Source organism: Colobus angolensis, unplaced genomic scaffold (genome assembly GCF_000951035.1).
Source record: "Colobus angolensis palliatus isolate OR3802 unplaced genomic scaffold, Cang.pa_1.0 Scaffold108, whole genome shotgun sequence".
NCBI classification, from domain to species: Eukaryota; Metazoa; Chordata; class Mammalia; order Primates; family Cercopithecidae; genus Colobus; species Colobus angolensis.
This window is the reverse complement of record NW_012111808.1, coordinates 7841680-7859267: the sequence shown is the minus strand read 5'-3', so window position 1 is coordinate 7859267 and position 17588 is coordinate 7841680. Positions and strand designations below refer to the sequence as shown.

The 17588-nt window shown below is 37.5% G+C and overlaps 1 protein-coding gene across 1 annotated transcript; it reads left to right on the top strand.

The window, feature by feature from the left end:
• The first annotated feature begins 4449 nt into the window (after positions 1-4449).
• MC4R (melanocortin 4 receptor) lies at positions 4450-5905 on the top strand. The gene has a single exon (XM_011949463.1). The coding sequence runs from the start codon at positions 4893-4895 to the stop codon at positions 5889-5891; it is 999 nt and encodes a 332-aa protein (XP_011804853.1). The 5' UTR covers positions 4450-4892; the 3' UTR covers positions 5892-5905.
• Positions 5906-17588: the final 11683 nt, after the last annotated feature.

Genomic DNA, 17588 nt, shown 5'->3' with positions numbered 1-17588 from the left:
TCACCGACTCTGCAGTACCTTTGACAACTAACATCCTGTAAAAATGTTTAAAAGCAGCAGCCTAGCAGGAAATGGAGGGTGCAAAATGGGGTTGGATCTTCTTCAAAGCCCCATTCCCTTTACCAGAGATGCCATCATTATTTTGACCTATCTGTTGGTTTCCTGACAAACTCTACTTGCAGGCCTTCTTTATTGGACCTAACTCAGAACTCACTCCCGGAGAACAGTCTTTTCCTCAGGGACATTTGTTGGAAACAATCAGAACAACTGCTTAACATCACAGCTGCCTGAGGCAATGGATAGAAGTTGGCAAAAATAATCAGCTATTCAAAAAGCTTACAAAGAAAAAGTTCAAGAAAATGAGATGCCCATAGGAATTTATAAAAACTCTAACATATCCCTGAGAATCTAGAAAGCCATACATACATACAGGACTGTACTTATGATCAGAAAAAAAACAAAACAAACAAACAAAAAAAACACCCTAAGAAGGCCTTGAGCTCTCACCTCTGGCTGACCTTGGTGGCTGTGTGTAAGCAGAAAGTAAGGGCAAGGCAGAGTTGCCCAGTGCCTGGCTAAGTGTCAAAAGCATGCCCACCACGAACACGGAGTCTCTCAGCAATGACTAAGGGAGATGTTGGTTCCCGACATCTAAGGAAATCTCTGTCCACTCATCAGCTGACTAATCAGCTATCAGAGCAAAGACCTCCTTGATTATACAAGACAAAGAATACACACTTTTTAGAATTATTTCAGAAAAATTACTGAACAACAACAATAACAAACAACAACAACAAACCCTGGGTAAGAGAGAAAATCTGATTTTTCAGGGTTGCTGGACTGTATTATTCAAAATTTCCAGTTTCTAACAAAAATGAATAAATAAATGCATGCAGATAAATAAGAAAATATAGCACATACACATTAGGAAAAGGAAGTCAGCATAAATTATTCCTGGGGAAGTCTAGATGTTGCACTTAATATATAAAGTCTTTAAATCAGTTCAAATATGTTCAAAAGATTAGTGAAAACTGTATCTAAAAATTAAAGGAAATTATGAGAGCAATTTCTCATCAAACAGAAGATATCAAAATGTAAGTGTAAACTTTAATAAACATGGGTTAGGCAATCCTTTTTTAGATATGATCCCAAAAGCCGAGGCAACCAAAAAACATTGATAAATTTAACATCATCATAATTAAAGATTTGTGATTTCAAGAACACTATCAATAATTGAAATGGCAAAAGTACCTAGAATATGTAAAGAGCCATTACAACCCAATAATTAAAAAAAATCCAATTAAAAATGGGCAAAGGATTTGAATAGGCATTTCTCCAAAGATTATTACACAAGTAACTAGTAAGGATGCAAAATCATCTTCAGTATCATTAGGCATTAGGGAAATGAAAATCAAAAGTACAATGAGAGTTCACTTCATATCCTTATGATGGCTAAAATTTAAAAGACAGACAATAGCAAGTGCTAGCAAGAATGTGAAGACATTTGAACCCTCATACATTGCTAACTGGAAATGTAAAATGGTGCAGTCACTTCGGAAAACAGTTTGCCAGTTCCTCAAAACAAGAAACAGAGTTATCATATGATTCAGCAATTCCATTCCTGGTTGTGTATCCAAAAGAATTGAAATCATATGTCACATAAGAATTTGTCCATAAATATTCCTAGCAGCATAATTCATGATAGTCAAAACTGGAAACAACGCAAATGTTCCTCAACTGATGAATAAATTTAAAAATATAATGTATACAACCAGGCGCGATGGCTCACTCCTGTAATCCCAGCATTTTGGGAGGCCGAGGCAGGCGGATCATGAGGTCAGGAGATCGAGACCATCCTGGCTAACATGGTGAAACCCCGTCTCTACTAAAAATACAAAAAATTAGCCAGATGCAGTGGCGGGCAACTGTAGTCCCAGCTACTTGGGAGGCTGAGGCAGGAGAATGGTGTAAACCCAGGAGGCGGAGCTTGCAGTGAGCTGAGATTGCACCACTGCAGTCCAGCCTGGGTGACAGAGTGAGACTCCGTCTCAAAAAAAAAAAAAAAAGGATATATACACACACATATATACTATATACATATATATGTATATATATAAAAAGTATATATACTATATACACATACACACATATATACACATACATACATATATACATATACATTCATATATACACATATACATACATATATACATATATATACTATATATATATAATGTATACATACAATGGAATATTGTTCACCCATAAAAACAAATCAAAACCGGGCGCAGTGGCTCATGCCTGTAATCCCAGCACTTGGAGAAACTGAGATGGGAATATTGATTGAGCCCAAGAGTTTGAGACCAGCCTGGACAACATAATGAGATTCAATCTCTATAAATTTGTTTTTAAAAGCTAGCTGGGTGTGGTGGTACACATTGTCCCAGCTACTCAGGAGGCTGAAGCAGGAGGATCACTTGAACCTAGGAGGTTAAGGCTGCAGTGAGCCATGATCATGCCACTGCACTCCAGCCTGGGTTATAGAGCAAGATCCTCTTTCAATTTTTTAACAATAAAATTCTGATTCACATTATAGTGGCAGCAAACCTTGAAAATATTATGCTACATGAAAGCAGTGAGTCACAAAATGCCACATATTGCATTATCTTAATCATATAAAGTGTCCAAAATAGGCAAATTTATAGAGACAGAAAGTAGATTAAAAGTTTCTAGAGGATGAGGAAAGGGCAAAATAGGGAGCTGCTAATGGGATAACGAAATGTTTTGGAAATAGAAAGTGATGATTGTGGCACAGCTCTGTGAATATGCTCCCCCAAAAATCCACTTAGTACTAAAGAGGTGGATTTTTTGGTATGTGAATTGTATGACCATTTTTAAAAAGAGAAAAAATAAGGCAAGGTAGGTAAGATTATTTTAGAATCTAAGGTAAGGTAAGATTACCTTACCTTAGAAGGTAAGATTATTTTCAGCTCATGATGTTCAGAAAACCCCATCCCAACAACATTTTACAATATACAGATGATTAGGCATTCAGCAATACAGGAGAAGGGAGTTGGAGGTGTGAGTTCTGCTCTGTGCAATCATTAAGAGACAGGCTCCTTTCATGATATGGTCCTGCCACCTGCAACATGATATTTCAAAGATGCCGTATGGTTATCTAATGATAGACAGGAGAGGAATCTTGTGTAAAATTATGAAAGAGCTAATGCGATGAGCCTCACTGCCGACATGCCATTAGCTAGAATTTAGTCATAAGGTCCCACCCAATTCCAAGGCAGGATGGAAGATGTTCATTTAGCTCAATGCTCAGGAACACTACTTAGTATTATTTCTGTCACAAAAGGAAAGAGGATACATTCCCAACCTAAGTAACTGAGATTCAGAATTAACCCTGAAATAAGCAGCTACAAACTACAGAGCACTAAAATAAAAAATAACCATAGAAGAAAAAACAATATACAAAATTTCATATAATCTGGTGTTTAATTAATTTGGAAAGTAACTTTGCTGTGATCTTTCAAACCACCTTATGCAAAATATTCAGAAACTTCAGTAAATAACTAACATCATCAGTCTTGGCTTGATAACTAAACTTACTAAGGTATCTGTCAGTTCAACTTACAAAGCATTAAACTATGGAGGTTGAAAAAATGTTGCATAAAAAAAAAACAGAATGCAGCTTAATTATTATTTTCCTGAGTTCAGAGTAAGCATAGTTACATTAATGCCATAATGTAGTTTAAAATATTGTAAATAAAAAGCACCTGTTTTCAGGTATAACAGAAACTCTTCAATAGAGAAATATGGGATATTAGCGCATTAAAATCAACCCCTTTTTGAACCCATTCATAATTTATAGCTACCTACATAGTTCTTCCAGCCATACCATGTCTATCTATATCATTAAATATCCTCTCTATGTTTCAAGTATTTTAAATTGAAGCACTACTTGCTGGGTTCTTAATAAAAACAAAAAATTAAGAGAGTAAATAAATTCAGTATCCTAGCCAAAAAGCAGACTATCTGTTTCAGGAACATAGGACAGTATACTTTCCATTTTACACACACACACACACACACACACACACACACACACACACACACACGATGTCTCTCTTTTACATAAGAATGAACCTGGCTGCCTCAAGATAGGTTGTTTTGGTATCACGGAATGGCCTCTAGGGATCAAGTTGTCTCCCTCAAAAACTTGAAAAGGGAAATTCAGTCTCTCTTATCCGGCTTGCTTCTGGACTTCAGACTTCAGGAGCTTCTGCATCTGAATCTGTGTCGCCCTGCAATTTGTGTCTCTGAAACATAATCCTGTCTCACAGACTCCCATTGCATCAGGATTGGTCAGAAGGAAGCAGAGGAGGAGCCACTGTGAACATGTTTTTTTTTTTCTCTCCACACATCATAAAAATCAGCAGCTGGCACCTACAGCCCCTAACACTCAAAGCAATGCTCAGGCTGGAAACAGAAGCTTCCGAGAGGCAGCCGATGTGAGCATGTGCGCACAGATTCGTCTCCCAATGGCATGGCAGCTTCTAGGAAAATTATTTTGAACAGACTTGAATGCATAAGATTAAAGTTAAAGCAGAACTGAGAACAAAAAAGCAAAGAGCAGACTCTTTCGACTGAGAATGAATACTTTGAAGCCCAAGATTTTAAAGTGATAATGATCAGAGTCGTACCTAAAAGAGACTAAAAACTCCATGTCACGCTCTCGACTTGTGACATTTACTCACAGCAGGCATGGCAATTTTAGCCTCACAACTTTCAGACAGATAAAGACTTGGAGGAAATAACTGAGACGACTCCCTGACCCAGGAGGCTAAATCAATTCAGGGGGACACTGGAATTCTCCTGCCAGCATGGTGAACTCCACCCACCGTGGGAAGCAGGCTTCTCTGCACCTCTGGAACCGCAGCAGCTACAGACTCCACAGCAATGCCAGTGAGTCCCTTGGAAAAGGCTACTCTGACGGAGGGTGCTACGAGCAACTTTTTGTCTCTCCTGAGGTGTTTGTGACACTGGGTGTCATCAGCTTGTTGGAGAATATCTTAGTGATTGTGGCAATAGCCAAGAACAAGAATCTGCATTCACCCATGTACTTTTTCATCTGCAGCCTGGCTGTGGCTGATATGCTGGTGAGCGTTTCAAATGGATCAGAAACCATTGTCATCACCCTATTAAACAGTACAGATACGGACACACAGAGTTTCACAGTGAACATTGATAATGTCATTGACTCAGTGATCTGTAGCTCCTTGCTTGCATCCATTTGCAGCCTGCTTTCAATTGCGGTGGACAGGTACTTTACTATCTTCTATGCTCTCCAGTACCATAACATTATGACAGTTAAGCGGGTTGGGATCATCATAAGTTGTATCTGGGCAGCTTGCACGGTTTCAGGCATTTTGTTCATCATTTACTCAGATAGTAGTGCTGTCATCATCTGTCTCATCACCATGTTCTTCACCATGTTGGCTCTCATGGCTTCTCTCTATGTCCACATGTTCCTGATGGCCAGGCTTCACATTAAGAGGATCGCTGTCCTCCCCGGCACTGGTGCCATCCGCCAAGGCGCCAATATGAAGGGAGCGATTACTTTGACCATCCTGATTGGCGTCTTTGTTGTCTGCTGGGCCCCATTCTTCCTCCACTTAATATTCTACATCTCTTGTCCTCAGAATCCATACTGTGTGTGCTTCATGTCTCACTTTAACTTTTATCTCATACTGATCATGTGTAACTCAATCATCGATCCTCTGATTTATGCCCTCCGGAGTCAAGAACTGAGGAAAACCTTCAAAGAGATCGTCTGCTGCTCTCCCCTGGGAGGCCTTTGTGACTTGTCTAGCAGGTATTAAATGGGGACAGAGCACGCAATACAGGAACATGCATAAGAGACTTTTTCACTCTTACCGTACCTGAATATTGTACTTCTGCAACAGCTTTCTCTTCTGTGTAGGGTACTGGTTGAGAGTATCCATTGTGTAAATTTAAGCTTATGATTTTTAATGAGAAAAAATGTCCAGTCTCTGTATTATTTCCAATGTCATGGTACTTTCTTGGCCATAAAATATGAATCTATGTTATAGGATGTAGACACTATGGATTTACAAAAAGAAAAGTCCTTATTAAAAGCTTAACAATGTCTCTTTCGTGTTATTCATAAGCATTGGATACTTTGTGTGCTTTAGTAACACAGAAATCAGAGCCTCATTAAATATATTCTAATAAATTCATTATTATATTACACTATCCACCATTGAAATGTAGAGAGCTCATTCTAGCAGTTAAGTGAAAATATTTAAAGAACAGGTGCATAATCATTTCAAAAAATATCATCACTGAAATTTCAAGTAATTTAATTAAAGGTTTGTTCATCCTCCCTGTGCAGAAGTAGAAATGAAGCTCCTCTAGAGAGAAAAACAGGTGCTGAAAAGAGAGAGATGCTGAGTCCGAAAACTATGTGTGCTTCTCAGACACAGAAAGATTCATCTCCCTTAGCAAACAGCCTGATATTTCACACAGGCAATTCAGTTTGGGGTGGGTGGGAAAAGGCAGCTATGGAGATGAAAGTGTCCTGGAAAAACTAAGTTGCCAAGTCAAGATAAATTTCCTGTTACCAAATTATTCCTAAACAACATTAATAAAACAGAGAATGGGGTATTTATGCCCCCTTGAACCAAGGATTCAGGGTCTGCTGAAGTGTCCAGAAAAGGTAATACCGTACTGAGAGATTTAGCTTCCTGTTTCTAGAGAAGTACAGGACTGACATCGAATTCTTTCTCATTTCACATGAAAATGACTTACTGTTTACTTGTTGCTTATTTTTTGAGCTGGAGTACAAATGTTGATTATCAAGGATTTTAAACTTCAAAACCAAATTCATAGCACAAGTGTTTTCAGGCAATATTTGTAAATATCTAAAATAAGGGTACCTGTGATGCTGGTACATTTTAAGCAGAAAGGGAGGCACCTACCAAACCCCAGAGGGTGTCATGCAATAAACTAGCCTTCCACAGCCACTTCTTAAAGAGTAAATATGTTCTGCTCCAAAATAATCCTACAGATTTGGCCACTGAGCAATAAAAATTTGTACTGTACTTTCTAATCTGTGGGTAATTTAAAATAAAGAAAAAGAATATATTAGGTTGAGGATTACCAGTAAACTATCTTGCAATTTACAGGGTCTTCAAACACTCATGGGCAGAGGTCATATGCAAAGGTACTCCTTCACTCAAATCTAAATGGTTTACACTGATTATAAGACCAAAGAAACACTTTCAACATTCATCTGAAAACACTACCTTAAAGGGTAATAGTGTAGTTAAAGTTTACACATAAGAAGAGGTACTAAAGCTGAAATTTTAGTTCCACTGCAATTCCTCTGTTTTAAAGCAAAAGTGAATGTGAAGATTTAAATATACACTAACAATCATAGTCTACAGCAGTAGAAGGACACAGTTATGTTTTTGTCATTGCTACATTTCCTGTCCATTCTTTCATTTAATGAATCTGAAAAATCCCAGGGACTATAGATATGAGAGAGAGAGCTACGAGCAAGCCCCATCTTCTGTGGTGGCTGTCCTTCCCAGTTCATCCTATTTCTCCTCCAAGTGTCATCTCAGATGCCCAGAAGGAAATCCTGATTCCTCCTTCTTCAGGTTCATACCTTCTCCTGGAGCAGTTTACAGTGTTAGGGTGTGTATAAGTCATGAATGAGCCATCTAACACCACCCTCCCCTATATGCCCATGGTACCATATTGGACTTTAGCTCCTTTAAGCGCAGAGACTGTCTCTTACTCATTTTTTCTATTCTCCAAATCTTCCTCTATTCCAGTTATTGCCTTTTGTTCAAGTAAAATCAAGATTCCCTCAGAGGCCAGGCCTTACTCAAGCCACCTCTAAGCTCCATTCCACATCCGGTGAGATTTGGAGCCATGCCAGCTCTAGTTGGATTGTTATTGGATCAACTGGGGAAGTGTTATGGTTTAAAATTGCAGGCTTAAGCAAGTATATTTAGTGTGAACACAGGAGGGAGCAGAGAGTGAGAGTGGGGCTGGAGATCTAGAGGAAACAAGCTTGAAGTACACTAAATGAAGATACTGTAGTGACCACGGCTGCTACAGCAGATGCAGAGAAAGTGGTTATTCCAAGTAGGTAACTTTAAATATACTAGGAGCAAAGAACTAAAATTCACAGAATTGCATGAGAACATTCCCCACAAGGAAAGGGGATTCTATGTCTGCCCCATTCACCTTAACATCTAATAACAGCATGTCATCACGACTTCAGACCTGATTCAACCACAATATTCAGATTCCCGTTTGGCTCCCCAGTTCCATATTGCAGTCTCACTTTCCTTGCTGTTTTATTTTTGTGTATTCTGCCTCTTCTGTTAGCATGTGAGCCCCTTAAAGATAAGCCTTATGCTCATATTTTTATTGCCACAGGGAATAACATATTTAACATATTAGAGAGACTAAAATAAAAAAAATCTAGAGAGATAAAATATTCTTGACTTCTGAAAGTGGTTTCCCATTCAGTCTCACCTTGAGCATTCTTGATGCTGCATCTATTTCAGTGGCAGCAATGATGACAGATTGGGGCAGAACTTTCTTCTGGAGCAGCTGCCTAGCCATCATTGTCTCACGCTACCTTGACTGTCTTCAGGGAAGACCAAAGAAGCCATGGTGGTCACCAGGGAAGCAAGTGGGTCAGGCATTGGTTGCACACAGAAATGTGATAAAGACATCCTCTAGCCACCTTTCTGAAAATCCATGATCAATAAATAGAGAGATGTGGAATCATAGCATGAATGAAGTAATAAGGAAATGTCTATCCCATCAGACTATCTTAGTTTTACTACAGACAGTAGAAGGAATTAGTCATTGTCTAAGCGGTATCAGGACTGATTTGTTCAGTTATGATCTTAAGAATTAGAGTTATCTGTAGCTAAGGACACTGGCATATCTAAAACTTAGCACAAATGAGAATTATTCTTCCACCTGCAGTGTCCACTAGGGAGAAATACATATGAATTATGCTAAATGGAAAGCATGGTACCATCCTATGTCTGGGACATCCCATCCCCACCCCAGTGAAGTACCTCCAAGGAAACTGAGCTGTAGCACTACAGGCCCCAAAGTGCCCCTCCTTCCCTCCTACTAAATCCACAAATTGACATCATGTCACCTTTCAACCAACAAAAGACTACCTGAACATCATGGTTAAAAAGAAAAGAGAATGAAATGCAAGACAGAGAGAGAGAAACAATGCTTAACCAGGTTATGGATCAGCTTTCCGCTTCAGCCTGATGAAAAAAGTAAACAAATAAACAAATAAATAATGCCATAAAACACGCACCCATGAGCAGGGGCTTTAAACGCATATTAGCCCAACCCTGTTGGTGGCTCAGGAATTTCTACATGACGCAGCTTAGGGTGCAGTGCGGTTCAGAGGAGTTACGTTGGATTGTCTTGAAGGTTTATGCACAGCATTTGCCTTCTTTGATTCCAGTTGCATAGGTTCTTGAAATGTGTTAGGAGGGATATTTGAAGATTATACCTTGGTGAGATTAATAAATTTGGGCACCATGGGTGTTCTAGAATCTGACTTCATCAGACAAGTGCTTCTTCTTTATGGTTAGGAAAAGGGAGTGGAAGGAGACTGGAACATGGCAAAGAGTATTGTCTTCCATCTTTAAAAAAAATCATTCCATTAATCAGATGTTATTCCTACAGTTTTTTTTTAAACGTGTAGGCTATTTTGTCCTTTACTATTTCTATTGCTTATCTAGAAGCCAATAGTGTTATACATGATATGTTTTCAATGAATGCTTCTTACCCGACTTCTTGTTTTATATTTCTTTTGTGTTTTTTTCACTCAATTTTTCTTAAATTGCTTTGTACTGTTGTGATACACTAATGCAAGGAGAATGAAAAAGGGGGAAAAATCCAAATGTTCATATGAATTTGGTTCAATGGACCAATGCTTTAAATGAGTAAAAATGTGAACACATTGCATTTGCATTTGGCCTAAGCTGCTTTACTTCACAAAATCCTACTGGAAAGAAAGCACTTTTAGTGGAAATAAAAAGACAGTAGAACTCTACAGTTACTACAAGGACACTGCAGCATAGTAATCAAGGCTCCAGAAATGCATTTGTATCACATATCCATATTATGGCTTAACCAAAGGAATAAAGGAAACTAGATAGCCTACATTAGTCAACTTGAAGTACAAACAGATGTTCTCTTGGAATATTCTTAAAGAATGGAAATAAATGTTGCCTGCAAAAAAGAATATAATTATAGCATTGGAGCGGCCTTTGACAAATGGCTACAAATTTTATGGTATCAAATTTACATTTTTAAAAGCAAATTAATTTTTACAATTGTAGAGACGGTAGTAAAGTAGGTGCTTTTATATCCTTTTGTGTTGAAATATAAATTGATACAATTGCATGAGAAGACATTATGCAATGTGTATCCCAAACCTTAAAAACACCCATTCCTTATTATTTCATTATGATTAATGTTAGAAGTATGATTGTTAGGTTAGGAAGTCACCCCTAATGGAAGGCTCACATCACTTCGTACGTGTAACTGTCTGAGGATCTTTGATGTGACATCCGGTGTACCTACCCTCAAAAATTCCATAGTTTATTAGTGATAAAATGTTACATCATTATTCTGCTGTGAAAATATTGGTAGATGAGAATAAACTTTCTGATAAAACTTTGTAACATCAGACACCTTTTGTTCTATTGTGTTTGATATTTAACCTTTTGAAGAAAGAGTGTTTATTTGCGGTTCACAGCAAGATTAACCAGAAAGTACAGAGATTTCTCATGTACCCCCTTTCCCACACACGAAAAGCCTCTCTTATTATAAACATTCACCACCAGAGTGGTACAATTGTTATAATAAATGAACCTACCTTGACATATCATAATTACCCAAGTCCATAGTTTACATTACGGTTCACTCTTGCTGTTGTACTTTCTATGGGTTTGGACTAATATATTATGATCTGTATCCAACATGATATTATCATACAGAGTAGTTTCTAACAATCATAAAAATACTCTATTGTCTGCCTATTTATCTCTTCCTCTCCCCAACCACTGATAACCATTGGTCTTTTTACGATCTCTAGTTTTGCCTTTCCCAGACTGTCATACACTTGGGATCATATAGTAAGCAGCCTCTTCAGATTGACTTCTCTCATTTTTTACATTTAAATATGCTTCTAAGTTTTCTGCATGTATTTTTATGGCATAATAGCTCATTTCCTTTTAGTATTGGATAAAATTCCGCTATAGGCATATACCACAGTTCATCCATTCCCCTGCTGAAGAACATTTTGGTTGCTTCCATATTTTGACAATTAAATAACGCTGTGTGGATGTAAGTTTTCAACTCCTTTGGCTAAATACCAAAGAACAATAATGAACTTTTAAAAACTCCAGTTTGGCAATCACATGAAAAAAAGCTCAACATCACTGATCATCAGAGAAATGCAAATCAAAACCACAATGAAATATCATCTCACACCAGTCAGAATGGCTATCATTAAAAAGTCATAAAGTAACAGATGCTGGTGAGGTGTGGAGAAAAGGGAATACATACACTGTTGGTGGGAGTGTAAATTAGTTCAGCCCTTGTGGAATACTGTGTGGTGATTCCTCTAAGACCTAAAGATAGAAATACTATTTGACCCAGCAATCCCATTACTGGGTATACACCCAAAGGAATATAAATCATTCTGTTATAAAGATACATACATGCATGCATACGTTCATTGCAGCACTCTTTGCAATAGCAAAGACATGAAATCAACCTAAATGCCCATCAACAGTAGTAGACTGGATTAAGAAAACGTGGTACATATGCACCATGGAATACTACACAGCCGTAAAAAGGAACGAGATCATGCCCTCTGCAGGGACACGGATGGAGCTGAAGGCCATTATCCTTAGCAAACTCACTCAGGAACAGAAAAACCCAAAGGTATGTGTTCTCATAACCGTGAGTTAAATGATGAGAACGTATGAACACATAGTGGGAAACAACGCACACTGGGGCCTTTCCGAGGGCGGATGGTGGCAGAAGGCAGAGGATCAGGAAAAACAACTAACAGGTACTAGGCTTAATACCTGGGTGATGAAATAATCTGTACAACACACCCCCATGACACAAGTTTACCTATGTAACACACCTGCACATGTATTCCTGAAGTTAAACGTTTAAAAAATAATATTAAAAAACACAACAAAACAAACTCCAGTATGAATATGATGATGCTTGTGTCTATCCTTTAATCTCTAAAGGATGGTTAATTAATATTCGAATGATGCTGGTCAGAAGCATACACTTCAGACATAGCTCGTAAGCGTCATCACATACTTCTACTAAAATTTTCACAGAGGCCCAGGAGTGGTGGCTCATGCCTGTAATTCTAGCACTTTGGGAGGCTGAGGCAGGCAGATCACCTGATGTCAGGAGTTTGCGACCAGCCTGGCCAACATGGTAAAACCCTGTCTCTACTAAAAATACACAAATTAGCTGGGTGTGGTGGTGGGTGCCTGTAATCCCAGCTACTCGGGAGGCTGAGGCAGAATTGCTTGAACCCGGGAGGTGGAGGTTGAAGTGAGCCAAGATCGGGCCACTGCCCTCCAGGCCAGGTGACAGAATGAGACTCCATTTCAAAAAAAAAAAAATAAATAAATCCACAGAGGTTCAATTAATATGTGTAGGGTATAATAGAAATAATTTTTTCATTGGTGAAATGGCTGTTTTTTGAAACTTATTGACTTAAAACTTGCATAGCTACTGCCACAACTTGCATGAAGAAGGTACAAGATTTCCACCCACTTAGCAGCTTGCTTAGCACTTAGACTCTATGTCCGAAGCTCCATATATAGTTCCATGAGTCCCCATCCACCTCAAGAAGGTCTCTGTTGCCTATCTTAAATGTTTTTATATTACTAAAAACAGTTTATGAAGCAGTATTGATACTGGTTTTATGGTACAAGGAACATACAGAACAAAATACTTAGCATGATACCAATTATCTAGAGGAAAGTACCACCATCTTACTTATATACCTCCGGCATATTACCTTTCGTAAGTCACGAGCTATTGGTAGTCATTATTCCTAAGCGATAATATTGAAGGGCATGTTTCTTTATTGAGAGTGTTTCTATTATGTACATTTACTACAATAAGCACATTTTAATGTTTTAATATTTTTTAAAAGAATAAACATTACAACAGAAAGATGGTTGCTGGAAATGCAACTGCCAAATTACTGATTTGTGGAGAAGTTATGTTTGAATGAGATCAGATCTTGGAGACTATATCACCTTTCTACCCTTTTAAGTAGACTCAGAGGGCCTGTCTCATGGCACCTGGGCAGTCAGTGGCAGCAGTAAAGCCCGAGACCCTGTTTCTGACTCCCTATCTAGGTTTCCCTTGTACCGAATTTCAAGAACCTTGTTCTGTTGGTAATTGTGGCTTTCCCAGTCACAGAGACCTAGGATTAAATTCTGGTTATACTCCTTTTAAGCTGTGAGATTTTGTGGAAGTTAATTCTCTCATAATTAAATCATCATAATAAAATGCTTGCCTAATGGGAATCTTTAAAAGATAAAGGCAATTAAATAAGATCAAGGGTGTTATGTTCCACAAAACTGTTCCCAATACATATAAGCACTCAAAAATGGTAATTATTGTTTTTAAAAATATAAAATAAATGAATAAATGCAGACTTACTAGTTTTCTATCTTTTTCAGCCATTCAGAGTTATCAATAAACACAGCTAGGCCTTAAGCTTAATTTTTATCTTTTCTTAAGTCATATTTTGAAATTTCCTTGGGTTTGACTATATTTTTATATAAATAAATATATTTGAACATAATACATAGGCATATCTGTACTCCAAAGGATAATTTGTTATCACCAAAAATGTTAATTGTTCTAAAATTTGCAATGTCACATTTAATATTGGAAAAGGCTAATTTGAAGATAATGTGCCAAATATGAAATAACCAATTAGCTCCTTTATTCAGAACTGGATTGATACTTACTATACTTTATCCCATGAATTTAAATGTTAACATAAAAAATCATTATCTAAGTTGAGATTGCCGATAGTAAACGTAAACCCTTGAAAAGGAATTTTAAATAATAAACTTATGATCACATCTTTATGTTCGGCTATTATATTACTCCGCCACATACACACTAAAGCTGTGTGCATGAGAGTAGAAAGAACATAAGACCTGAACTAAATGAGTATTGAATTCAAATCCCAGATCTACTATTTACCAACTGTTGAACGTTGGCCAAGTTACTTGAACTTCCTAAGCACGTAAAGTCTAATCTATGAAATGAAGATAATATTTGTTATCTATCAAGTTACACACAGAAGATTATCAGAGCTTAGATCCTAGAAGAGGTTAAATGGTGATAGGGACTTGGATATCCTCATTTCTCTAATATGGAGAGACGGCAATTCATTCAAATCTGTTTTTGATATTTTATTTCCAACAAGTGGAGCAAATAAAAACAAACTCCTAGGCCGGGCGCGGTGGCTCAAGCCTGTAATCCCAGCACTTTGGGAGGCCGAGACGGGCGGATCACGAGGTCAGGAGATCGAGACCATCCTGGCTAACACGGTGAAACCCCGTCTCTACTAAAAAATACAAAAAACTAGCCAGGCGACGTGGCGGGCGCCTGTAGTCCCAGCTACTCGGGAGGCTGAGGCAGGAGAATGGCGTAAACCCAGGAGGCGGAGCTTGCAGTGAGCTGAGATCCGGCCACTGCACTCCAGCCTGGGCGGCAGAGCGAGACTCCGTCTCAAAAAAATAAAAATAAAAATAAAATAAAATAAAATAAAAACAAACTCCTGTTTTTCTTATTTTAAATATAAAGATAATTTGAACATTACAAAAATATTCAGGCAAAGTGGTGGGTGGAGGTGTGTAGAAAGACATAGTTTATTTCAATGGCTTCAGTAATGTTGGAATTCTTATGTCAAATGATGGGTTTAATGTATAATTTAATATTGTGCTTCAGCTTGGAGACATATGACATATTGTTTTGTATGTATTTAGTATTACATGAAACTTAAATGGATATAATGTTTATTTTGTAGTATCTGTGTTGAGCAGGAACCTACAAAGCTACATTTGCTCTTAAGAAATAAAGGATCCCCAGCACATCTGACACTTGGAGGAAAAAAAAAAAAGAGCTTTGATCTATGACAGAATGTTGATTTGTCCTTGGGTTAACAAAATTAGTAATCACAGTTTACAATTATTAACAGTGCTTTCCCTGACAAGAGACACCTGGAGACCCCAAATATATAAAGCCAAATGGAAAATTTTTAGCATCTCAATCAGTAAACGATTCAAAAAGTTTTTGTATAGGACTCATCTGCAAATGAATAATCAGGGTTTAACTTCCAAGATTTTAAACGGTGTGAGAAATTTCGCTGTTAAATGCGAATCATCACTAAATAAAATTTAAAAGTATAAATATAACAATAACTTTGATCACTATTCCTCCTAAAGGGGGAAAAATAACTATGCTAAACTTTTTTTTTGCAGTAAGTTTAATTCCCCAATTTAAATCTGTTTCATTTGTATTACTGAGGTTTTAAAATGCCCCCATTGAAAACAATACATTCTTATCCTATATACGTTTCACAATATTCTGGAAATTTCATTAAAATGACACATAGCATTCATATTTTTATTGAATTCTTTCATTTATGAAGAAAGCTAGAAAGCTTTGGGTATTTCTTTTTTTGTAATTTCGTGTACATGGGATCATCGATATCATGTTAAATATTGTGCTCTGGATATAATTTTTATCTATTAGTTATAAAGCTATTTACTATCAATACTAGAAGAAAAATCTGTACATTGTCACCTTTGGCTTACCTCTAACTTTCCTAAGGTATCATGTCACATGTCTACGTTTTCTGCATCAAGGTCTTACTTTCACCTTAAACTCAATGTGTCTAAAACTGTAGTGTTCCTTGACACAAAATTTGACCCCTGCTTTTTACTTTATGTTTTCATCATTCCATCATTCTCCTTGAAACAGAAACTTAAACTCCAGTCACTGCACTTTCACTCCAACATTAAATTAGAGAGATTTTGAATGAAGGTCAAGTGCATGGAGTCCGATACAATATCTGTGACTTTGGATTTACAATGGAGAAGCAAAGGAAGAAAACTGGTTCCTACAAATTCATAAATCTTCTTGGGAAAAAATAGACAAGGACATGGACAGGACATGATTGATATGGTTTGGTTTGGTAGTTTTATTTTTGTTTTTGTTTTTGTTTTTTTAAAGAATCCTGCTTAAAAATCAGGTACAGAGAAGTCTGGAATATACATATAAATTTGGTAGTTGAGTTATACAGAGATAGTAGGAGATAAGTACAGGTAGAGAAACCCTTATTGTAAAAATCCTACATCCAAAATGCTCCAAAAACCTTTTGAACACCAATATGACGGCACAAGTGGAAAATTCTACACCTGATCTTATGTGACACGCTGTAGCCAAAATGCAGACTCACAGTATTACTCACAACAGCAAAGACATGGAATCAACCTAGATGCCCATCAAGTGGATCATATACAGAAAACATGGTACATATACTCCATGAAATCCTATGCAGCCATTAAAAAAGAATTCAATCATGTCCTTTGCAGCAACACGGATGCAGCAGAGGCCATAATCCTATGTGAATTAATGCAGGAACAGAAAACCAAATACATGTGTTCTCACTTATAAGTGGGAGCTAAACATTGGGTACATATGGACAAAATGATGAGAACAATAGGCACTGGGGACTACCAGAGGAAGGGAGAGGGGGAGGAAGGCAAGGGCTGAAAAACTACCTGTTGGCACTCAGCTTATCACCTTAGTGACAGGATCATTCATACCCCAAACCTCAGCATCACTGCAGCATGCTAGCTGCAGTAAAGAGGTGAGTTGTGCACGTGGAAGGCCTTTTATTAAAAAGTTTAGCATGAAAGATGCTATATATGCCAATATCAACGCTTGGAACACAGTGACTAAAGACACAGTGTACTTGCCTGGCACAAACTTCGGCTTGTGACTATGTTCAGTGATGATGATGAACGCGAAGATAACTTTGAAGAATTGAGTATGTCAGGTAAGAAAAATGATGTCTATCCTCCTTACATGAACAAAAAAATATACCTTCAGAGTTTGTCAGAAATCTGGAAGTAGACATTAAAGAAGTTTATAATATCAATAATGGGGTTTCTCTTGTTCGTGCATTGACTGATGGTCAGCTAGGGTTAAGTAGCCTAGCTCTGAAGCAAGGTGATTGTGACAATAGTGATGATGAGGATGTTTACAAGGCAGAAAAAGTGTCTACAGACAACACGGTGAAAACAAACGATGGGCTTATTGAAGGGCTAAAACAGTGTGCATTCATAACAGAACAACAAATGATGTCACTTTATAAAATCAAAGACAGACTCGTAAGACATAAAGAAAAAAAAAAA

Excerpts from the sequence above, each read along its gene's own strand:
- MC4R (XM_011949463.1), top strand. The coding sequence starts at position 4,893 with ATGGTGAACTCCACCCACCGTGGGAAGCAGGCTTCTCTGCACCTCTGG.